The sequence below is a fragment of the Mixophyes fleayi genome, chromosome 6 (genome assembly GCF_038048845.1).
Source record: "Mixophyes fleayi isolate aMixFle1 chromosome 6, aMixFle1.hap1, whole genome shotgun sequence".
Lineage (NCBI taxonomy): Eukaryota > Metazoa > Chordata > Amphibia > Anura > Limnodynastidae > Mixophyes > Mixophyes fleayi.
In genome coordinates this window covers 211624398-211650702 of record NC_134407.1, presented here as the reverse complement: position 1 = coordinate 211650702, position 26305 = coordinate 211624398, and the positions used below count along the sequence as shown (strand labels likewise).

Sequence of the window (26305 nt, the reverse complement as noted above, 5' to 3'; positions counted from 1 at the left end):
AAATGTATTCACGTTATTAGTACAGCGTGCCTGGTTTATTATCGAAAATGCAGTAACTGTATTTTAGTTACTGGTATTTTTTTTATAGCCTAACTATAGAAATCAGCCTCTTATCTGAGTTAAGGGTGATGGTGTTATCTTGACCACCACATTCTTGGTTCAAATGCACCCAATGATATAGTTATTTGTTAATTTACAGATTGCTGTTTATTTGTTATATTTTACTGTTATTTATTGTCTGAATCTCAATTTTAGGTAAGTAACTGCTCCCTGTGCATAAAGCTTCCTTCAGACGCTTAACATTAATATGTAATAATCTCTGTGTTGAAGGTATGATATGCTGTATATAAAGAAATAGATCTGTTTTCCTTGCAAAGCTAACTTAACGAAATGAACCACACATACTCCTAAAAGACTTGTCCATTGGCCCATGCTGCTGTATTATGTGAGCCATCTTGTACTGTGAGACAGATCTGACTAGGAGTTACGACTCTTGCTTGTTCTGGAATCTTGAAGGAAACTGGAATCTTCAAAGTCTCCATGGACCTTGTCGCTTTGTGCACCTGATAAAAAGTGCAAAGACATTGGACTTGATCCTTACCCTGCTGGTAACAGAGTTAATGTGCATTTCTTGCACATGATTCCTTTATACAGAAATATTTTTGGGCCTGTACATCATGGAAATATGACTTTCCATACAAGTTTAAAATGAACACAGATAGATACCAGACATTAAAATAATGAATCTAATATTTTGGCCGATATTTCCCCTAAATTCCGTTAAAAATTAATTCTTGAAGTTTGAAGTCAAAGGCCTAACTTCACAGATTTCTGGGGGAAGACTAAGCATTCATATTTTATCATTAAAATTTTGACTACATTATAATTATGTCACCCTCTTTTAAGCACGTGACAGGAAAATGGTCACTTGTGTGACAGGTTTCCCTGCTCACTAGACACTATACATTTGCTCTGTTATGAGAGCAGTCTGTGTTGCCATGATCACTGTCTGTTTTGGGATGCACAGTAAAAGTGTATTGCTAGAGAGTCAAACTCTATCTAAGCAGCTTCCCCAACTACACTGTTCAGCCACCTGAGAAAATTGTGATCTGTGATTATAGTGAAGTCCCTTTCATACAGGTAATTTCTGCAAGGCCCATACTATGGCCAACACTCCTTTTTCCACTACAACATAGGCTACCTTTCTGGGGAGCAGTTTCTTACTTAGATAAATAATGGGGTGCTCTTCCCCCAGTTAATTTACTTGGTTGAGTACAGGTCCTAGCCCATAGTTGAAATCATCAGTTTGTATTATGAACCTCCTAACAGAGTTGTGGGTCTGCAGTACTGGGACTGGGCAAGGGCAGATATCAAAACGATGAAAGCTTTCTTGGGATCATTTCTTCTTTGTCAAGTCAGTTAGGGGCTTAGCCATGGTGCTGTAGTTGGGTACAAACTTCCATTAGTATCTAGTTCCTAAAAAGGACATGATCTGTTTTATAGTCTTAGAAGTAGGCCAGGCAGTGATAACTTCTACCTTGGTTCTGGGTGCAGAGTATCTCCCCCTACTCAGTACCCCAAGTAACTGCACCTCACTCATGCCAATTTGACATTTTTCAGGTTTTATGGTCAAACCTGCTCCTGCTATTTTGTTTAGCACACTGCTCAAGTGTATCAGGTGTTCCTCTCGGGTCTGACTGAACACATCAATATAATCTAAGTAAGCTACTGCATGCCACTGCTGGTGTTCTAGCAGGTTATTGCCAAGCCACTGGATGAAGGCAGGTGTAATATTACATTCCAAAGGGCATGCCGAAAAGTCATAGGGCTAGATTTACTAAGCTGTGGGGATGTTGCCTATAGCAACCAATCAGATTCTAGCTGTCATTTTGTAGAAGGTACTAAATAAATGATAGCTAGAATCTGATTGGTTGCTATAGGCAACATCCCCACTTTTTCAAACCCGCAGCTTAGTAAATCTAGCCCATAGAGTCCAAATGAAAGGATAAAGGCAGACTGCTCTTGTGCCTCTGGTGTCTAGGGAATCTGCCAATACCCCCTACCTAGATCCATAGTGATCATATAGTGAGCATAGGCTAATAGCTTTTTAAGTTAATATATCTTGGGCATAGGATAGGCATCAAAGACATTGGCTTCATTCAACCACCTATAGTCCACACAGAACGATGTGCCTCCCTTTCTTTCAGATCTGCTGCGCACAACAAGAGAAACTGTTCTTAGATCTTCAGATCTTACAGACCCTCAAATGTCACGATCTTTAATCCTCCAATCCGCTGTTGAAAAATAATAGATATGTTCCTAGGTACACTCCCATGCAGCATGAAGGGCTAAGATTCGGCAGTGAATGCTACAGACACAAATCCAAACTGCCTAAGGAGAGCTGTACAATAGTACGCCTGTGGTTAAATAGTAACTGCAGGCACCTGCGAACAGCCATGTACGTCCTGTTTTTAACCTCGTTGGTCATGTACCGAGCTGTGGATCGATACAAACTGTTCATTGCAATGGTTAGTACCTGCAGCTCAGCACGGGGGTGAAAGAAGTTGTATTCATGTTTGCAAATGAATGAGACATTTCAACATGCTGCGCACTGTTGGTTCTCTGTGCACGTATGGGTGTAAGCATGTCAATCGTGGATCCCTTCAATACCATATGTAAGATGGCTCACTCACCTGTCAATTATTCACATTCAACAATGGCATCCAGGCAATTAGGGGCGTAACAACGCATACTCAGAAAATCGCAGGAGTACACACCTATATAAGAGCTGGAGAGACAATCTTTCAGTCTTGCCATTTTGTGATTTCTGATCTCATAGTAGATTTTAGAAAATTTGGATTCATGTTTTTCATACCAAACCGGGTTTCATATTGGTGAGTACAAGGCCCTATGTGAGCCACTTTTTTTTTTACTCCTTTTTAGACAAACAACAAATTCTACCTACCCACCCACCCTTCACAAAATCTTTCTTCTTGGTGAGTACAAGGCCCTATGTGAGCCAGGGCATTTAAGTATTGTTACTCATGACTGTCCTGTTACTCCTCTTTAGAGGACATGGCAGAACAAGAACAAGCCGGCCCAAGTCAGGCCTCTGGCTCCTTCGCTTCGGCTTCAAAGTGGAGGCAACAAAACTTTACACAAAGAGAGGTGGAGGTGTTGGTTGAGCTGGCAGCTCTTAGCCCCAGCCAAAGACTGGATATGGGATGATATTGCAGGTTAATGCCGTGGCTCCAATTTGTCGATGACTAAGATAAAAAAATGGTAATATATTCAGTGCCGACCACGAAGTCATATATTGTGCTCTGCATCCCTAGTACAGGTCATGTTAGTCTTCAAGTGACTTAAAATCATTGTCCAAGCTATAAATGAGCAACATTTTATTAACTTTATAAGCCTTCATATTGTCGTTAGAAACTTTCTACCTTGGGTAAAAGTATTAAAATTATGTATTAGCACTGGCTAGCTTTCTGTTATTAGTCTTTCTCCTCTAGGGTCAAGATGTATGTATGTATGTATGTATATATATATATATATATATATATTCTCATCACCATTAATTTTATATAGCGCCACTAATTCTTCAGCGCAGTACAGAGAACTCACTCACATCAGTCCCTGCACCATTGGGGCTTACAGTCTAAATTCCCTAACACACACACACACACACAGAGACTAGAGTCAATTTGTTAGCAGTCAATTAACCTACCAGTATGTTTTTGGAGTGTGGGAGGAAACCGGAGCACCCGGAGGAAACCCGCGCAAACACGAGGAGAACATACAAATATATTACAAATATATTGACGCTTGACCATTACACTACCAGGGACTGTAATAATATTGTATTCCAATACATGTACTTTAATATGGAATTATTCCTCCTTTTGCAGCGATGACAGCTTCCACTCTTCTTGGAAGGCTTTCCACAAGATGTTGGAGTGTTTCTGTGAGAATTTGTGCCGATTCATTCTGTAGAACATTTATGAGATCAGGCACTGATGTTGGACAAGATGACCTGGCTCGTAATCTCAGTTTCAGTTCATCCCAAAGATGTTCAATGGGGTTGAGGTCAGGGCTCTGTGTGGGTAAGTCAAGTTCTTCCACACCGAACTCATCAAACCATGTCTTTGTAGTCCGTGTTTTGTGCATTGGGGCACAGTGAAGTTGGAATAGAAAAGGGCCTTCCTCAAACTGGTGCTACAAAGTTGGAAGCACAGCATTGTCCTAAATGACTTGGTATACTGAAGCATTAAGATTGCCCTTTACTGGAGATAAGGGACCTAGCCAAACCCTGAAAAACAGCCCATACCCTTATCACTCCACCAAACCCAGATTTGCCAAACAGAGAAGCGTGATTTGTCACTCCACAAAACACGTTTCCACTGCTCCACAGTCCAGTATCAGTGTGCTTTACACCACTCCATCTGATGCTTGGCATTGGTCTTGGTGATGTGAGGCATGCAGCTACTCGCCCATGGAAACCCATTCCATTAAGCTCCCTCTGCACAGTTTTTGTACTTACATTAATGCGATTGGAAGTTCGGAAATCTTCAGCTATGGAATCAGCAGAGTGTTGGCCACTTTTACGCACCATGCGCCTTAGCATTCGTTGACCCTGCTTTGTGATTTTACGTTGTCTTCCGCTTCATGTCTAAGTTGCTGTTGTTCCTAAACGCTTCCACTTTCGTATGCAGTGCTTGCACAAAATTAAAACATAGCTCTTTAGAAGAATAAGAATAAGTTGACGATAACTTTGGAGTCACAATCAAAATAGCAGACAATATAGACCTTTCTGACTAAATGGCACCATAGTAATCTCCCTCCATGGGTCTTATATAGTAGTGTATAATGAGATGAATGTATGCAGGGGGATAGTTCATACTTTCATTAGATGACGCAAATGTGAAGCCGTGTTTGTTCATGACTGTTGGCAGTGACTTAGATGTGCAGGTGAACGCCTTTACTGTACAATGCCTACGTGCATCTGCCCCTTCCTCACCCAGTTCCCTCCCTGAAATCTTAGGCTGTCATAAGTCTCATTTGCGCTCAAAGACGGCTCGGATGTTACTGTATTCACTGACTTATGTCCCGTTTCTGGGCATGCTCAGTGATTTTGCATACGATATGCACAAAATTGGCTAATGCGTGGCTTGATGAATCAGGCACCTAGTGTGTAAGGAATGTCTCTTACAATTGCACCTCTGGGCACTAGAGGTCTCTGTATTTGTTAAATTTGCCCTTATCCAAGATGACCAGTAATGCATCAAAGAGAATCCATCTTGGATCCATTTTCCTGTTTGGGCCTATAATAGATTCCTGGAACAGACCTTTGATTGCTGAGCTCCTGTAACTTGCCACACTTGCTTGTATCTGTGATTACCCACTTGTGTACCGACTCAGATAACATCTGACTACCCACTTGTGTTCTGACCCGGCTAATGTCTAACTACTCGCTTGTATATCTGCTCGACCATTGGACTTCAGGAAACACCACCAGTATCGTAACAGGATACTCAAACCTTGCAATGTTGTCTGCCGAAGATATACATGTTAAGCGATGTGTGTCAAGTTTAGCTGCCATGCTAATGAATGCCAGGCGGAGCTGAAATTCCTGAAGGAGTTTTAGAGCTCTCGATTTACAGATTAAGCAAGAAAGTCAGGTTGCCTTGCAAAAGGCCCATGAGGGATATATTGGTTTCCAAGAATTTATGATTAGGATCTTAACATGAAAACTATTTTGCAGAGTTGGAAAAACGGACCCTCAAAAGGTTTGTGATTTATTAATTAATGCCAGATGCTTTTCCAACGGTATGAGTCTTACTTCCAGTCAAAGGTCTAGTGCAGGCCTGTCCAACCTGCGGCCCTCCAGGTGTTGTGAAACTACAAGCCCCAGCATGCTTTGCCGGTAGACAACCAGTTGATAGCTGGAAGGGCATGCTGGGACTTGTAGTTTCACAACACCTGGAGGGCCGCAGGTTGGACAGGCCTGGTCTAGTGTATTGTTTTGCTGCTTAAGGACACTGCCCTGGCATGGACATCTCCCTATATTGAAACTTCTAGTCCGATACTAGAGAAATTTGATGACTTTCTCAAAGTGATGAAACAAACCTTTGCTGGTTCAAACCGGAAAGATACTCCTTAAAAGGTATTATTGAAATTACGTCAGGGGAGACGCTCAGTAGTAGAATATACTGCGGATTTTCAAAGATGGGTCTTTAACACTACATGGCATCCCGAGGCACAGTCGTCTGTTACCGTAAGGCAGGGGTGGGCAAACCTGTCCTCAAGGGCCATATCCAGTTCATGTTTTTAGGATTTCTGTCTGTAGAAACAGGTGGGATAATTACTGACCCAGCCAAATAGATTAACTCAGCTGTACATGATTAAAGAAATCCTAAAAACATGAACTGGATATGGCCCTTGAGGACAGGTTTGCCCACCCCTGCCGTAAGGGACTCTCTGAGACCATCAAAGATGAATTAGCCCGAGCAGCAGCCACCGAACTTGGACTTTTTATCAACCATTGCAATTAGCATTGATGCTCCATTGATTGAGAGCCAAGAAGAGAAAAGGGAGTCATCCTGGACATATCCCAGTTATCGGGAACCCACAACTTCAAACTATTATAGTAATTCTGTGGTCAAATTCACTAAAGAATTTGAGACTGAACCCATGCAAGTAGACACATAATGTCCTGGTCCACATTTGTGTGTATCAAATTGTCCCAGAAGAACTCAGAAGACAGTGGCCACCTTAGCAGAGGCAGCCTATTCAGATCATGAGTTTGTAATTTACAGTATGCCTCAGCATTTGAATGCAATTATCCCTCTTCTCTCCTTCTTAGCAGCCACTGAGAAGAATAAGTGGAATATTAACTGCGGTTCACAAATCCAATATATATATATATATACATTATACACACATACGTAAATGGGGCAACCTAACGGAAATCACTGGAGAGTGGGTCCTGGCGGGCATATTCTTTATCTATATGCCCAGTATCTGCCTCTTCTTGAACCTGGGGGTCTTGGGGAGACAAACTGTGTAAAAAGTCCACACTATGTGCAAAATGAGGTGCTTTCATAGTGAGAAGTTAACCCCTTGGTTTAACACAGATGAAATCACACACGGAGCAATTTAATCCAGTTATATCGGTAATTGAAAACGTATAATAAGGTTTCACTGATGTTGCTTTGATGACAGATAAATTAGATTATCAAGAAACAGCTGTACCAATCCACATGTACATTTTATTTACAAGAAAAACTTGAGTGCTAAAATACAGGGTAACCAACCAAAAGTAATACTTCAGAATTTATAGCAAGGTCAATGGTGTCCCAAGACAAAAAAGTTGGTATTTATCAATAGAGAAGTCTGTGATATATATGCCCAATGAGGCATTGAAGGGTGTAACAGTATGTAATAATGGCAGTAAGGGATAATAACGCCACCTTCACGGTTATTTAAGTGTTTCATTGCTATAGATTCAACAATCAGAGGCAGACACAATTATGACATTTTGCACCCAGTTTATTATCACACAAAGACATCTCTCAAGAACACAAGGAAATAATTTGGCATTAGTAACATCACTACTGCACTTTTCAATAAAAGGTACAGACCACACTGTACAGCTTCCCTTCACGGGACGGTGCAGAGATTCATTCAATCTGCATCTTTTCCTCATGACACACATCCAATCATTTAATTATAGCTAATAAATGTAAGTTACTGATGTTCGATATGTTATCACACTGTTGTCAATAGAATATCTTTCTTGGTTATTGTATAACACCATGGGGTAAATGTATCAAGCCAAGAATTTTCCGGTGGGTTTGAAAAACCAATTTGAATCTAGCATTTATTTAGTACATTCTACAAAATGATAGCTGGAATCTGATTGGTTGCTGTAGGCAACATCTCCACTTTTCAAACCCGCTGGAAAACTCTCAGCTTGATACATTTACCCCCATGTGGGCAATACGTTATATTCTATTTAATTTGTTGTTATCACAGTTATGTGATAATGAGAGTGCTAAGTGGAAACAAAAAATGAAAAATATCCCAGTCTATGTCAAGCCCAGAACAGAAGATATTTAGATAGAGCTACGATAGTGTAGGAAGTAACATTGCTACACACATTGAATGACACATTAGGCAGCCTTTTTTAAATGTAAATTAAATGTTAAACATTTCAAGTTCTGTCAGTGGATAATAACTTGTACATATATATTTGTGAATGTTCTTAGCAGCTTTTTAAAGCAACTTGAATTTTAGGTTCAAAATAAGTTAGTAAAATAATAATTTTAGCAGCAGGATTTTAAATGTCTAAATGGTTCTAGTGAGTTCTCTGATGTCTAAGAAGGTATGAATTACTCTTAAAACATTTTCCACACTCAGAGCAAGAATATGGCTTCTCTCCTGTGTGAACTCTCTGATGTGCAAGGAGCTGTGATGTACTTATAAAACATTTGTCACACTCAGAGCAACTATGTGACTTAGCTCTTGTGTGGTATTTTTGATGTATAAGAAGGTTTGACTTATTCCCAAAACATTTCCCACACTCAAAGCAAGAATATGACTTCTCAATTGTGTGAATTTTCTGATGTTTACGAAGGTACCTCATACTTGTAAAACATTTCCCACACTCCGAGCAAGAAAATGGTCTCACTCCTGTGTGGAGTCTCTGATGTATCACAAAGTCTGATTTACTGATAAAACATTTCTCGCATTCAGAGCAAGAATATGGCTTTTCTCCTGTGTGAATTCTCTGATGCCCAAGAAGGTGTGACTTAAGCCTAAAACATTTCCCACACTCAGAGCAAGAATATGGTTTCTCTTCTGTATGAATTCTGCGATGTCTACAAAGTTCTGAACTAGTTGTAAAACATTTACTGCACTCAGAGCAAGAATATGGTTTCTCTCCTGTGTGAATTCTCTGATGTTTAATTGTGCTACCATGAAAATATTTTCCACATTCAGAGCAAAAATAAGGCTTTACTCCTGTGTGACTTATTTGATGTCTTTCAAGAGACCATTTACTGGTAAAGCATTTTTCACATTCCGAACAAGAAAATGGTTTCTTTCCAGTGTGACATCTCTGATGTACAGCAACCGCTGAATTATTTCTAAAATGTTTCCCACATTCAGAGCAAGAACACGGCTTTTCTCCGGTGTGTTTTCTCTGATGTACAACCATCTCTGAATTAGTTCTAAAATGTTTCCCACATTCAAAACAAGAATGTGGTCTCTCTCCAGTATGATCTCTATTGTGTCTGAGAAGGGTAGATTTATAGCTAAAACATTTTCCACATTCAGAGCAGGACCACAATTTATCTTTAATAGAATTGTCAGTACTGGTGAGGTTTTCTTCTTCACATGAGACGGATTCTTCCTTAATATGAGTAGATGCATACTGTGTATGTTTTGTAGGTGTATAAATGTTGGTGTCAATGGGATTTCCTTCTTCACATAAGACTGAATCTTTCTTAATATGAGTAGATGCATACTGTGTATGTTCTGTAGGTGTATAAATGTTGGTGTCAATGGGATTTCCTTCTTCACATAAGACTGATTCTTTCTTAATATGAGTAGATATATATTGTGTATGATCTGTGGGTGTATAAATGTCAGTGTGTGTGAGAGTTCCTTCTTCACATGAGACGGATTCTGCCTTAATATGAGTAGATACATACTGTGTATGTTCTGTGGGTGTATAAATTATGGTATTGTTGGGATTTCCTTCTTCACATGAGACGGATTCCTCCTTAACATGAGCAGATGGATCTTTACATAGTTCTGTTGGGAAAAATGTATCATGGTTAGATTTAAAAACTGTTTTATTTACCCTCACTCTTGATCAAGTCATACAACACTATCAATTATCAATCCTGTTGTCTAACCCTATGTAATATTATTAGGTGTTTGGGTGTGAATCGAAAAAGCCTGAAAGAACCCCAGAAACATTCAAATCTGAAGTCCTATGTGTGTCAAGAGCAGGGTGCCAGGCATTTTGAAAATAAAGGTTAGGAATGCCTGACATCCCCGTTCACTCAGTATTGTTATAAATGCCTTGTGTTATACATTTCAATGGTATACATCATAGTTGATGCACATGTTTTAAAGCAGGTAGGTTCTGCAGGTACTGCTAGCTTCTCTAGCATGTCACCTAAGAGAGCTATTTTCACCTATTCTAATTAGGACAACCAGTTCCTCAAATGCACCAGGAAAAGCTGCTCTCACCACTGGCTAAAGACTTTGTGGGACTTCCTCAGCTAGAGGTCGGTCATGTTGTGTCGGAAGTGTCGATCAGCCAGAAAACCACTTTTGCCCAAAAATACACCCAGGGTTTAACTGACAGATGGCACAGTGACTTTGCAATCTGGCAAATTGTCATCCATTGTATCCACTGACTTTGTGGGGAACTGCTCCAGGAAGTCTGCTCAGAGTTCCCACTTGCAACCGGGGGACTTGGGGGAGGCTCAGGAGTCGCCCTAAATTATGCAGCCATACAATCTAACAGGGTGTTCTTAGAGCACCACTGGGGTCACACTACTATGGTAACCAGTGCAGTTTTAAATGTGGGAGCATGGCTTCTCTCGTGGCAGGTTGTGACTTCGGACTGGCTGACTAGGAGTTACAGCCCCTGTTGGACTGGTCCAAGGTCGTGCTACAGGACCGAATTGGCCAAGTCTCTGCAGATCCTGTTACTTTGTGGACCTGCCAAAAGTAAGGGGAGGTGATTCCGAACTCAGAGGTACCGTGTACTTTCAGCGAGCACATATGGCTGCTTCAGGTAGAGCAGCTAAGGCTGAGTAGGCAGAAGAGCTACACACAAGCCCGATATCCTCATACCATCTTCACAACCACTGTTCCACTCTGACACAGAAACCAGATGGTCTTCATCATCGGACCAGCAAATCCGTTTCCTGCTTCATCATCATTGTTAATCTCACGTAAATTCTAAAGACTTCTCCAACCATACAGGGGTCCCCTTATGATCCAATTCCACCACAATTATTGGTGATGATAAAACAGGATGCACTGCATCAAGTAAGTGTTGGGTAGCAGAGGAAAGAGTATGGACCGTCAAACACAATTAGTATTTCTAGCTACTGATCACCAAGCTTATTGATACAAAGGTGCCATCTTTCAGATTACATTAGAGGAGGGGTCCAGTAAAAGAAATGTATATATAAACATTTTTTTTTTTTAAAAGAAAATGTTTACAAAAAATATCTATACATATTGATGTTGAGAGTGGGGGATAAAATATCTCCTTACTCTTCCATGATACCACTTGCTTTTGGATCTTGTACCATGACAACCTCTCATCTGGTTTAAAAAACAAGATAAAAACCAAAGTATATGGGGATATTCAGAAACCCTAAACCAGAATATATATTATGTACACACATATAATGTATCTAGTTTATATCCATTTACATTTCAAAAACACTGAAAGTACACATGTAACAGTGTATTTATTCATATAGTGATGACATCTCCTATATACAGACAAGAAGGAGATTAAACTTCCACTTACTCAGTGATGTGAGGGGCCGGTGATTCTCCATTATGACGTCCGTGTACAGATCCTTGTGTCCTTCTAAATACTCCCACTCCTATATGGAGAAATAGACAGTGATGTCCTCACACCTTATAGGAACCTGACACACACAATGATACAGTCATCACCCAGACACATCCCCTGGTGTTACTGTATAATGTCCCATTCCCAGCAGTCACCTCTCCAGTCAGCAGCTGAATGATCTTGTTGGTGAGTTCTAGAATCCTCTGGTCATTGTTTCTCTCATGTATCAGTGGAAGCACCTAAATAGGGATTTGGGTCCTACTCAATTCTCCTGACACAATGGGACTACTGCTGCATAACACATGATCACAACTGTGTAGTCCGGTGTATTGAAAGACATTACTATCACTATATTGTATATGAACTGGATTGCGGTTCCATTTCTACTGCCTAAAGCCCCTGTGGTAATGAACAGACAATGGATGCTACTATAACATTCCCAGAATTCCTCACTTCTCCAGTCAGCAGGTGTATGATTTCCAGATTAAAATTTTATGTCATGTAATGAGATTTCCGACCTTATACATTCTTATGGTGTCCATGATAGGATCTCCATAACATTGTTTCCCTAATACTCACCGTTTTTTCAATTTCTTTGTACACTTCTCACAGCTTATTCAATCTACAAATAGGTGAGAATAAACACATGTAAACCGAAGAATAAGGAACACAGTAATTTTGAATATGAATGACAGTGTTTTTTTTTTTTCAGGAAATAAAATTGTTTCATTTAAAAAACATATATATTGTTTGCACCCAATAGAATTAGACTGATTTTTTTACAGGAAAATCTAAACGGGCTTGCTATATTATAAATATGAATTTATAGATCTTAAAAAGTATATAAAACAATAGAATATAAATATACAATATTATATATCCACCAAGCTGGATTTTAATAGTTATACCACATTTTAATAAGAATACTGTGTGAATATTTCCCTTTCACAATGAAACAATGTTTCTATTGATTGGGCGCACAACTGACATAGAAGCAATATTACCCATGTACTATTTTGTGGAAAGAGGGCCTCCCACATGTAACAGCTTTAATTTGGATAAGAAGTTTAGGCTGCTCAGAGGTTATAAATATGCAATTGTCCTCAGTCAGAAAGATGTATGCGTAATAGAACTCTACTATCCAGGAGTGTTTACTTTCGCTCTGTTTTCTCTCTGTCGTCCTAGTGATCACTGGGAAAATTCAAATCTACTGGATGTTAGTGTAATGTTCAATAATGGCAATCGGCATTGTGTATCTCCTACAATAAATATGAAAAAGTCCACTTAGCGCATATCATCACAGTCCCGAATCGGTTAAACCACTTTTCCTGCAGACTGGATGGTACAATAAGTCCATACATTGACAAAGATTTTCTACGAATACTAGGATATGAATAATAGACTATTGTTGGGATATTAAAATTAATACTTATTGAACAGGTCAATTTGCTTATCCTTTATTTCAATGATAGTAAGTATTAAGTAATAAGTAATTTTCATGGACAAATAGATTATCAGAGAACTGAATACAAAGTTATACGATATCGCTTTAGGCCATAGTGAGCATTTCAGAACACTGCTGAAATAGAATAGGGTGTAGCGCTGCTCTTCTATTATTGTAGTTAAAATGAAACGTGTAGGGCCTTGTCCTGAAGGAGCATGGAACATGCAGGGGCTTGTCCTTGTCCTGAAAGTCATGGAATGTGCAGGGGCTTGTCATAAAGGAGCATGGAACGTGCAGGGGCCTGTCATGAAGGAGCATGGAATATGCAGGGGCTTGTTGTGAAGGACATGGAATGTGCAGGGGCTTGTTGTGAAGGTCATGGAATGTGCAGGGGCTTGTTATGAAGGAGCATGGAATATGCAGGGGCTTGTTGTGAAGGACATGGAATGTGCAGGGGCTTGTTGTGAAGGACATGGAATGTGCAGGGGCTTGTTATGAAGGACATGGAATAATGCAGGGGCTTGTCATGAAGGACATAAAATGTGCAGGGGCTTGTTATGAAGGACATGGAATGTGCAGGGCTTGTTATGAAGGACATGGAATGTGCAGGGGCTTGTCATGAAGGGCATGGAATGTGCAGGGGCTTGTCATGAAGGAGCATGGAATATGCAGGGGCTTGTTGTGAAGGACATGGAATGTGCAGGGCTTGTTATGAAGGACATGGAATGTGCAGGGCTTGTTGTGAAGGAGCATGGAATGTGCAGGGCTTGTTATGAAGGACATGGAATAATGCAGGGGCTTGTCATGAAGGACATAAAATGTGCAGGGGCTTGTTATGAAGGACATGGAATGTGCAGGGCTTGTTATGAAGGACATGGAATGTGCAGGGGCTTGTCATGAAGGGCATGGAATGTGCAGGGGCTTGCTGTGAAGGACCTGGAATGTGCAGGGCTTGTTATGAAGGACATGGAATGTGCAGGGGCTTGTCATGAAGGGCATGGAATGTGCAGGGGCTTGTTGTTAAGGACATGGAATGTGCAGGGGCTTGTTGTGAAGGACATGGAATGTGCAGGGGCTTGCTGTGAAGGACATGGAATGTGCAGAGGCTTGCTGTGAAGGACATGGAATGTGCAGGGGCTTGTTGTGAAGGACATGGAATGTGCAGGGGCTTGTTGTGAAGGACATGGAATGTGCAGGGGCTTGTTGTTAAGGACATGGAATGTGCAGGGGCTTGTTGTGAAGGACATGGAATGTGCAGGGGCTTGTTGTGAAGGACATGGAATGTGCAGGGGCTTGTAATGAAGGACATGGAATGTGCAGGGCTTGTCATGAAAGACATGGAATGTGCAGGGGCTTGTCATGAAAGACATGGAATGTGCAGGGGCTTGTCATGAAACACATGGAATGTGCAGGGGCTTGTTGTGAAGGACATGGAATGTGCAGGGGCTTGTTGTGAAGGACATGGAATGTGCAGGGGTTTGTTGTGAAGGACATGGAATGTGCAGGGGCTTGTTGTGAAGGACATGGAATGTGCAGGGGCTTGTTGTGAAGGACATGGAATGTGCAGGGGCTTGTCATGAAAGAACATAGATTAGTATTATGGTGGACTTTAGCATAGCCCACAGGGGTAAGACTAGAGATCTGAGTGAAAAATGACAGCAAGGTTATTGTATTACAGTTTGTGAAGATTTTGCAGATAGTACAAATATTTGTAGCAGGCCTGATACTCTAGAAGGGGTATATGAAATGCATAGTGTTTTAGAGATAATAGAGGAATGTGTAGAATCTTAAATTGTATACATTTTAATGCAAAACAATGCATGTAGGACACAAAAATCAAACAGCAGATTAAAGAATGAATAGTAATGTAATGGCAAAAACAGTAAAGTGTTCTAACCAGATGATATGAAGGTCATTGAGTAGTGTAGTCATGCTGTGGGAAAAGCCAGTGCTGGATTTATTTATGTTCTTGGATGTACAGGAAGAGGTATTAGTACCAGGAAGAGGGAGGTTATATTGTCACTACTATGATCTCACCTTGAGTACCGACTACAGTTCTGTGAGATTTATATAATCAAAAGACATTAATAACACACAAAAAACAAACCAGACATGCGATATTTTAATGGTGCCAGAGCTACATAACAAAAGTTATCAGTAAACAGTTCAGGAGCTTAAAGGAGAGCAGGTGCATAAGTGATATGATAGAAACATTTACACGTATACAAAATATTAACAGGAAATATTTTTTTAAAAATAAGATTTCTAGAACAAGTGGGGATATTTTTGACTGAACCTGAACATAAGAACTCATGGATCTGATCTCCCTTTCTATAAAAGTCTCTCGACAGTTGTGGTGGGGACTTAAAATAGTTCAGAATGCATGAGGCAAACATATGGCTACTGTTAAGCCAGAGATCTAAAGTATTGAAAACACACACAGAAGAATGGAAAATTACATGGATCTAAAAGATTGTTTTCTGGTGTCAAATTCTAAGTGGGGGAAATGTTAATTGGTCAGATACAATAAAGGAATTTCAGGCACTTAACATGTAACAGGAAGGAAAACTCAGTACTGACAGATAGTATAAGTGAGACTGTACATGCTGTAATTACTATTTGCTGTGCTATTACCAATGTTAGCTGGGACCACTGGTGCTCCTCAAATAATGCAGCAATTCTTGGTCAGAGAAGATCTGAAGGTCGCAGATCTATTCGCAAACAGATAAGGCATAACATTAACCCAATATTAATATAATTCAAAAAGAGAAATTTAAATATATAATATAAATTAATTTAAAAGATAAATTGCTGGTTCACATGCAGTCTAGATGGGGGCAGGGCATAATTGGAGGGACTGGTAGAGCATTGTGACTCTGCCACCAGGAAACAACAGGGTGGCAGAGTGAGCCCATCCTGTCACAGGTGTGGATAGAGAGGTGATATGTACACTGTGGGGGAATGATGGAGAGTGGAATGTTAGGAGAGTAGACGGGAAATGTGATAAGAGGGGTAATAGTGTAAAGTACTAGTGTAAGAGGTGGCATATGTGAGAGATGGTGAACAATGAGACATAATTAACAATTTATTTAGTAAACTGGTGTCAATGTGTACTGTATGTGGTGAAACATTGTAACAGGTAAATCAGTTCTATGTGTGCACATGACAGTATCTAAAATATCTATTATAGCTACTATATAAGTACTCCTACTACTATTAACATAACTTTTACTTCAACTTCCTTTACAAACATGCCAACAGCATACATTACCTCTTTACCTTTCCAACTAGTTATTTTCCTTTTTATTTTACATCTATACCTACTAGATATCTCGGTTACGCATGTACAGGTGTCTCTGATGCCTTGCAATACTCTGGTAGTTCTCAAGATTGGTCTCATGCATCTCTGTCTTTCTGGAGTGTGCTGCTATAAATTCCCACAGTGCGTCTATTGCTAAGGGCAGGAGCTGCTGTCTTGTCTCTTTCTACAACACTCACTTCAGCCAGGGGCGGACCTAGATGTAATTTTTTTGGGGGTGATTTTGCATAATCATGCCCCTCCTTCATTCTGATTGGCTGGTCCTGGAAAACCCCGCCCCCCACCCATAATTGGCCCCACCCCCTCCACCAGTTTTGATCGGTGTCTTGGATTCACATTTAAAGGACTTGTGCTGCTAGGGGGGCCGATTGCCCACTGACAATGCAGCTTCAGCCACCACATACTGTCTTCGAAGATCCAAACCTCGATCCTGGCACACCAAACAGACCCACCACCTATAAAAGGGCTCCTGCACTACTGTGCCTGTACTTTTACAAGTATGTAATAGGCCTTTGTTACGTGCAATGTTGCGAAGTTGGAAGCGACAGGATTGGGTGAGAGATTGAATGTGGGGGTAAAGGAGAGGGAGGAGTCGAGGGTGAAGCCTAGGCAGCGGAGTTGGGAAACGGAAGAGATAATAGTGTTCAAGATCAAGATGGGATGAAGATCTGGAAGGAGGGAGGATAATGAGCTTGGTTTTGGCAATGTTAATTTTGAGAAAGCATGTAGACATCCAAGAGGAGATGAGGGAAGGTAGTCAGATACACAAGAGAGGAAGGGGGGGGGGGGTGCCCTTGGGCCCAACGGTTAAATGCCGTTGAGCCACAAATTTGAGAGTGGCAATTTACATATAGGGTGGTCAGTTACATACACAATACTTGTCTTTTGCCTGGCCCAACACCGTTTTGGGCATGAAATCAGGGGGCAAAGTGGGCACAGATAGCATTTTGAATAAATAGTTTGCAAGGGCTGATATTTTTATCAAAAATTGCAACAAAATAAATCCAATATCCACAGGATAGATGGCAGGATTCATGGCTATCCTGTTTTTTCACTATTGCTTTTTGTAGAAATCCTTCTCTTTTTTTTTTAGTAAGGTTTACATCAGTGGTCAGGGAACAGGGGTAAATTACCCCAAATGGGGTAAAAATGAAATTCCTGGGGGTAATGCTGCCGATTCACATGCTGTCAGTTGGATTGTAGACCTCTTTAAAAGTGAAATTGCTGTTGTACCAGAAGAGCCTCAAGGGTTGGCAGAGGCACTTCTTGAGCTTCGATGCAATAATGAAGCACGTATTACATTTGAAAACAAAGGAGATCTGTCATATTTTTGGATGTCAACAGCTGCAAAGTCATTCAAAATTGCCCATGAGGAGCCAGTCAAAAAGTTGCTGCCTTTTGCAACAACCTATCTTTGCACCCAAGGATTTTCCACTCTAACAAAGATAAAAACAAATCAGAGAAATCGATTGGACCCTGAAGACTGTATCCAAATTGTTCTGACATCAAAATGCCCCAATATTGATGCTCTTGTATCAAAAATGAAGCAACATCATTTCTCCAAAACCTGAAGTTTTGAAGTTGAAGCATCCAAAGAAATTTGTAATAGATTCAATAAAATTTTTAATTCCAATAATTAATAATATATGATTTCCTTCCTTTCAAATCAAGGGGGTAACGTCAGCGTATCTAAATATATTTTGGGGTAAAAGGTAAAAAAGTTCCCTAACCCCTGGTTTACATACATTTAAAGTTTGTTTCAATTTCCTGGCAGTATAGGTTGTGTGGGTGGTATTATAGATTGGTGGCGGGGTTGCAGTGTAATGTGTTGGGGAATGTCATGTTTCTTTGGTGTATATAGGTATCTTATTTGTGAACTGATCTTGTAGTTTTTGTGGAGGAATTGTAGGAGAATTGGGTGTTATGATAATGTGAAGTTTCGTTCCTATTGATCTTTTTTACCTTTTGATGTTGTATATAGTCTATTTTATTTTGGACAAAGCGATATGTGATTAATTTTTGTTGTAATTTTAATGAAAACATTAACCCTTGCAAAATTACAGCTATTTATTAAAAATTATCAAAATGCTATCTGTGCCCATTTTGACCCGTAATTTCATGCCCAAAACCTTGTTGGGCCAAGCAAAAAACAATTGTTTTATATGTAATTGACCACCCTGTGTTGATTGCCACTCTCAAATTTGTGGCCCAATGACATTTAACCATTGCAAAACAACAGCTACTTATTAAAAATGCTATCTGTACCCATTTTGCCCACTGATTCCATGCCCAAAATGATGTTGGACCAGGCAAAAGACAAGTGGGTTGTATGTAACTGACCACCCTGTGCTGATTTCCGCTAGTAAATTTCTGGCCCAACTGCATTTATCCCCTGCAAAACTACAGCTACTTATTCAAAATGATCAAAATGCTATCTGTGCCAATTTTGCCACCTGATTTTATGTTGGGCCAGGGTAAATATTATTGCAATTTGTGTAAGGGACCCCTTTAGTCATAATCTAATGTGAAATTAGTGATCTATCTTGATTTAATCCTCTAAAAATAAGGTTTTCTGAATGAGAAGCTGGAGTATAAATAAGAAGTGAATAAGAAGCTAACTTCAGCCTCGTCAATAAAGGTTAATAATAATAATAGCCCCATATTATTAACAATGTGTAATAAGACCCACCTTATACCTCACTTTACAGACCTCTCTCCTCCGTATAATAATAAATCCTCATATTATATAAACAGTGGTTGCTGAGACCTGACTTATTATTTTTTTTATATCTCCCCTGTGCATAGCAGTAATAATATATTAATATAGATAGATATCACCTCGGCCCTGGTCACGTCTCACACCATAACACGGATGCAGGCGCTGGGTACTCGGTATAAATCCAATGTTGTGTCTGGACGATCTACAAGAAAATGGCCGCCGCTGCATTCAGGACACATGTGTATAAATAGAAGACGCTATTTTCACTCTAGTGTTTAAAATGTTGCTACGTCAGATGTAGGCTCGTGTGTATTTAGAATATATCCTACGCCTTTACCTGCATTGCCTTCAGTAATAAAGTACTTACCACTGGGAGATATTCGCTAGATAGTCTACAACAAAATGGCCGCCCTCTAACAAATATGACAGCATAACTCCCAGCATGTCTGTCACCGGGAGCTTGACATGGGGGGTGACATCGTCGTAAATGGTGACTAGTTGGGAGGTGTGGTACACATGATGTCATACATTTAGTCTTTGATATAAATAACATTTGAAGATGGAATGGGTGGGCATATAAGGGAGAAACTGGTGAGTTTGAGGGTATTAGTGTGTGAGGAGGGATCATGTGAGCGTGAGGAAGAAGCTTCTCCCTCACATATCACCTGCACACTAACTTTACCTTACATGTCTCCTGTCCACTAGCTTTACCCTCACATTCCACCTGTTCACCAGCTTTTCCCTAATTTGATATGCCCTACCTGCCAGCTTTCTCACTTGTTACTGCCTGCTCACTAGCATTTCTCTCATACCCCCTGCCCACCAACTTTTTTCTCATATGCACCCTGCCCCCCAGGTTTTATATTATTTGCTGCCCTGCCCACCAGCCTTTCCCTCACATGCCACCCTGCCCACCAGCCTTTCCCTCACATGCCACCCTGCCCACCAGCCTTTACCTCACATGCCACCCTGCCCACCAGCTTTTCCCTCACAGAAAACCTTGCCCACTAGCTTTTCCCTCACATGCCCCTTGCCCACCAGCTTTTCCCTCACATGCCCCTTGCCCACCAGCTTTTCCCTCACCTGCCACCTGTCCACCAGGTTTACCCTCATGCCGGCCGTCCACCAGCTTTTACTCACATATCCTCTGCACACTAGCATTTCTCTCTATGTCATCCCCTGCTCTCAATCCTTTCTATTGCATGTCTCTTACCCACCAACTTTTCTCTTATTTGCCACCACTTGCCCACCAGGTTTACTCACATGCCCCCTGTCCACCAGCTTTTCCCTTACATGCCACCTCTGTCCACTAACTTTTCTCTAATTTGCCACCCCTTCATGCCAGCTTTTCTGACTTGCCAACATCTCTCCACCAGGTTTTCTCACTTGCCAACCCCTCTCCACCAGCTTTTCCTCATATGTCCCCTCCTCATGAGATTATTCTCCATATGCCCCTCTTTACACCAGTGTGCCCCCCTCCCATTTGCCCCTTCTTTTTTTTCTGTTTCTCCTCCAGTACTTTCAGCTATACATTTTCAGTAGCTTCACTGCAACTGTGTACCATGTATCTGCAGCAGTCACATGACCTGATGATGTCATGACGTTTAGCTGTAGGGGATATAGCTACTACCATAAGTGTAAGGCATAGAATGGAAGATAAATAATTAGTCTGCTGCTAATTAATGGTCGTAACACTGCATTTGCCGCTTGGATCTCCCAGAGAGGATGTCCAGGAGTAGACAAGTAATGGTTTCATGTAACTTGCATTTGCGGCCCCTATGCCTGTAGAGCATAATTGCCTACTCTGCGGTTATGTCCAAGAAACTCCTGAATTTGGGGGAATTTTTATGTTCTCTTTTTTGTGTTAATTTGTAGATCACTGGTCTTTTTATAACTAAGTAGACTGTAGTTATGTATTTTTCATGGCTGTGTGCACTGTGTTACGGTAAGTGTCCACCCCCTATGCCTCTATTATGTGCATGCTTCAGCCCTATAATTAAATGGGCAGAAAACCCAGAACTGTATAATTAACTTTGCATTCATTTTACCACTTACTGTGTTACTAATAGCGGCACAAAAAATCCAACAAGAATATGATAAGTGTGGTAATAAAATAAAAGTATAACAAATATATATCTTAAATGGCTGAATTAATTTAAACAACATAGAATTGGATTTTAAAATAAATAAAGTTAATAAAAAAACAAAAAGCTTATAAAATATACATAAAAATAAAATGATTGGATATGAGAGAGAATCACGAGCTAATAAAGGATGTGTAAGAGTGTTCCTAATAAGGACTAATAGTGTCCTGAAATTACAGGATTTCTCTCATTTACAGTTCAGTTGTAAATCTATAGCCTGCTCTGCATTTAAATAGTTCTTACACTTAAAGGGACTACTTCCCTAATTATCCTTAGTGATATAGTAGCCAGAGACTACTGTTGTACTGGCTTAAATCTGTTTGGACCGCCCTGCACAGGCTGAATCTTATATTTTATATGAGAGGCTGCTCTTCAACTGTGTCCCATTGACTATAGTCAGCATTTTAAGAGCCCTATTATTTGTACACATCAATGTCTTACTTGTCAACATTGTGTACATGTATTATCTTGCTCATGTTCTAGCTAATTGAGGGTGTTTGAGGTGCTGACAGTACGGTGACTATCATGCCATAGAACTATACCATCACTTCTGCATATTGCTTTTTCATTGCATTAATTGTTAACATATTGGAGTAGATTTACTAAAACTTTCATAAAAGCAAAAGTTGAAATCAGATTCTAGCTTTAATTTTCCGATTGGTTTGAGTAAATCTACTCCATTGTGTTAAAATATTATTGCACTGATCATTTTTATTATTATTTCCTGACTCACACTAGTAATACAGGGATCAGTGCTATTTATCCCTATACTTGCTATTTTGCTAAAGCCAAACGGCACTATTCCTCTTCTGCTGTGCACTAAATGTGCCAGTTTTAAGTAACTACTGTTAACAAATCAGGTGCAGTTTTCTCAAGTGAACCCTGGTAGGGATCTGATGACACTAGTTCCCCAGGACTACAAGAAAGATTCTGGTGCAGGCACTGCACTAGAGACCAATTACTGACCCTAGAATACGCAGGCACAATAGGCTAAAGTGGATGCACTACTAAGCTGAAGATTACTGCTTAGGAACATGGCAGCTAAAATCACCATGACTGAGTTAACAGGAAATGAGAATCAAATCTAGTAAAGTATGGTGATACAAATAGAACTGCACTACAAGAAAATGGCCGTCGTCGCATTCAGGACACATGTATTAATAAAAGTAACTGTTTCACTCTAGTGTTTAAGATGTTGCCCCCATCAGATGTAGGCTCATGTATCTAGAATATATCCTACGCCTTTACCTCTATTGCCTTCAGTAATAAAGTACTTACCAGTGGGAGATATTCGCTAGTTAGTCTACAACAAAATGGCTACCCTCTAACAAATATGCCAGGGTGTACAAGTCAGTTGTTACCTCCAATCCCTGAATTAGGAGTAGCAGTAACAGCAGCACCCTGCAATTCTAAGGGGCCAGTGTCAAGATTAGTCAGGCAAGACTCCTGAAAACGTCTAGTTTTCTGTAGCTGCATTTGCAGTCTATCCCACACCCACTGGAAAAGAGCAGTATGAAGCCTGGAGATACAACACTCTACAATACCTGAAAGACTAGCAGGTACTGAGGCAGTAAATCGCCAGTGAATAGTTGAGAACTAAAGAAGTCAAGGGCGGAAAATTGTTCCGCTAGTGAAGTTAACCACCTCTGTATGGCACGGCTACTTCAAGGGGCCCTAACACTATGTTTCAGTTGCCCCGAGACTGAGGTTCACTGAACAAGGAAAGTCAAACTTCCTATTCCTACACTTGATCAAAGAAATGTGTCAGGTGGAGGGGATGTTTAATGCTTGATAACGACTGCTGAAAAGATTGATTGTAGTGACCCACCAACCTGAGGCATCCAAGGAGGTGAAGAAGAGAACGTTAGCCATGCCTTAGGAGACTGGGACCCTGGGTTAGTTTCTGGAGTACAGCACCATATACATCTGAATGGGAAATTAAACGCCCTTCCAAGAGTGCTCCTAATTGTTCCAGCTGATATGGACAGTGGATTGACCATGAAATCTGAAAACCCCTATGCCTAGCATGTGTGGGGACTATTGTAACTTAAGCATAAGGACATTTCCAGAACAATGCACTGTTCCATGTGTACATGAGGCTCCTGAATGTTTTCAAGGGAGCCATTGATTCTAAGGGTTTGATCTGCTTAGTGGGTTAATAACAAATCCCAATAAGTGCAGAGGTTGTAGAAATTACAATTTTCATTTGCCTCCTAGGGTTTTATCAGTTCCAGTAAAAGTATCAGGGGATATCTGGAGACCCAGCCATGTCCCAGCGATGCATGCACAGAGTTGTGGCAGATATGAACTTTAGAGCAGTGCTCTTTTACTTACACAACCTGATTGTGTTTTGTCATATATGACAAAAACACAATGAGACTCAAACTACCCTCTCTACCGTTTGTTTTTATGTCAGCATTTATTTTCTCTAGCTTGTATGTGCCTGTTTTATGTCCCTCCACTATGTGGCGCTGTGGAGCACTGTGACACCTTACAAATCTACAAACTAATAATCTACAATAAAAATTTAGGCAATTGTACCAATGCAAATGTAAATTTTATATATTTATTAAAACTTGAGCACTAATACACTGTTATCTCAAAGAGTAATATTTAAGTAGTTTATTATTTACTTATAGCAAAGTCAATAGTGTACTAAGATGAAATGGAAGCTAGTATTTGTCAATGGTAAAGTCTGCAAAATATATTCCTAATGTGGTGTTGGAGGTCGTAACAGTATGGAGTAATAACTTCACTTGTTCAACATTGCTTAAAATGTTTTCCATGCTTTAGATTCAATGAAATTAGACATAAACATAGTATTTTACAGCTTTTTAATCAGAAAATAACCCAAACTAAATAAATCAAGATTGTTTTAGCAATAACACTACTTAATTTTTCAATAAAAGGTATGACAACATTGTCCAGCTTCTATTCCTAGGCGAGACCCTGTTCCATATTGTTAAGTTTATTTGATCTCTTACCAATAAAACATTGTCTGTTGCGATCAATGTGGTTCCAACGCACAAAAGAGATTTAATTGCAAGATGCAACAAATAACAATTCGATAAAATAAAGTACAGCCGATACATACGCAGCGCCCTGGATCCAGCATACAGTCATTCAATCCTGAAGTCTGTGGTCAAAGTAGACTGTATGATGGTCTCAGTGCCTGGTTTATAAACAGTTTGTGGTACATAAACAGTAGTGATGTCATGGCATGTTTTCATAGGTTCAGGATTCAGAACAGTCCAGTATAATGCAGGTCATAGGTCAGTTCAAACTGCCCTCCAAAGGTGGGGGTAAGCTCTCCAAAAGCTGCCTATGTGTTTTCCCTCCGAAAAGCTGGTTAAAACTAGTCTATTATCACAAACACAATATAATTTTGACCATTTATCCTTTATCATCCATAACTTGCGTACGTAGGGTGCGATCGCTTAGCCGATAGTAGCGGATGTCAGATGGTAAAAGGGGATTAAAATGACACTAAACATGATATGTTTCCTATATCCTAAACCTTAGATATCAATAAAGTGATTTTAACATAATATTAAACTATGAAATCTATTACATTTGATTATAAAAGACTACGTGCTGGAACTTTATTAAGGTGAACTATTTACAAATGAATGTGTGAGTGTGAATGTATATAGAAGTGTTCGCACGCGTTATTGCTAAATACGTCTTTCCACGTAGTAGAGCACTATTCATATATTTTCTGATAAAGACAACTAAATTGATGGTTATTAATTTAAAACAACTTCATCCAATTATTTGACTTCCACAATATTCATGACTGAGACCTGGTGAACTGGCTATAAATGGATACTCCTGACACGGAAATCCTATAACCAAGGACTAGCCTAAAGGGTGTTGGCCATTAAAATCCTTCTGCGCATTTCCATAATCGGACAATACGCCAGTGAATGCAGTAACATCCAATTTGCCTACAAGCGCAAAGGACCTAAAGGTAGAATCATCCCTCTCTGTCTCTCTGTGAGCTGCCTTTTCAAATCTATCACTGTGTCTGTGGGCTTCTTCTACAGTCGGGCTTCACAGTGTGGTTGCCAGAACTGGTGTGTGTCCCTTTCTGTGTAAGCCGCTATTGCCAAACTGCCTACATTACAGGCCTCGGAATTATTTTGTCGCAGACACTTGTGTCGGACATTTAAGCATTGCAGTAATGACTACCACCGATGTCTGTGTGTTGAACCATCACTCGTGACCTGTTAGCAGCTGAATACCCGCTGAAATCTCCCCCTCTTATCTTGTCATTCAATAGAGTTAATGAATTGGCTTATTGCAAAACAAAGAAATAAGAATATTATATAGGTAACAATTGAGGCATGTCTTTATTTCATTTGAATTTATCTTATTTTCTGTTTTGTTTTGTTATTTCCTTTGAAACAAGTGTGACTTGTTAATTTGACTGTTTCCTTGCTGGATTAATGAGATTAGGTGCTTCCCCCCTCCCCCCCCTCCTGCTTTTATTTACTTTCTCCGCCTCCTTTTTTTTTGGGGGGGGGCTTTTTGGTTCACTTTCCCATTGATGACAGATTTGTCAAAGTTTCATAAGCATGACTTGTCCCTCATTCCTTCTGCTGTCTAGTAAAGGTTTTAGACCAAGCATATCCCTGCCAGCCTAGCCATGTATTTTGCCTGTCCACTAGTAGCCGTATGATTAGGATACTGAAAGACTGAATGAATTAAAGTAATGATCTTGTATCACGTGTCTCCCTCTGGTAGACTGGGGCATGGAATAAAGGCAAGTGAAGATTGTGACATGGTAGAATCCTGCTGCTACAGCAGATAGGCTGTCTATGAACCTTCCGTTGCCCAAAGAAACCATTGTGACAAGTTGCCAAGTGCTGTGACATGGTGTGAACATTCCGTGTTAAGTTGGCTGGCAGACACGGTCTGATTCAATTGTGAGACGAGGCCCAAGGAAGGGATGGCAGCCAGACCCATTGGCAGGCGGCTGAGGTGGGCGGGCGGGTGGGGAATTGCTGGGTAAGGGAAAAGCCAATGCAAATCTTGCAGCCAGCAAGGCAATGAAGTCCTTGTATTG

At 40.3% G+C, this 26305-nt stretch overlaps 1 protein-coding gene across 2 annotated transcripts; it reads right to left on the bottom strand.

Moving 5' to 3' along the window:
• Positions 1 to 7527: 7527 nt before the first annotated feature.
• Positions 7528 to 19316, bottom strand: LOC142159900 (uncharacterized). 2 transcript variants are annotated; one of them, XM_075214760.1, is made up of 5 exons: positions 19213 to 19316; positions 15690 to 15766; positions 12191 to 12233; positions 11564 to 11642; positions 7528 to 9816 (listed from the first exon to the last, which is right to left on the bottom strand). In XM_075214760.1, exons 4-5 carry the CDS (start codon positions 11592 to 11594, stop codon positions 8357 to 8359), a joined length of 1491 nt encoding a protein of 496 aa, XP_075070861.1. In that variant the 5' UTR covers positions 11595 to 11642; positions 12191 to 12233; positions 15690 to 15766; positions 19213 to 19316; the 3' UTR covers positions 7528 to 8356. The 2 variants fall into 2 exon arrangements, with proteins under 2 accessions (XP_075070861.1, XP_075070862.1); XM_075214761.1 differs by having other exon boundaries at positions 19064 to 19289.
• Between the last annotated feature and the right edge of the window lie 6989 nt (positions 19317 to 26305).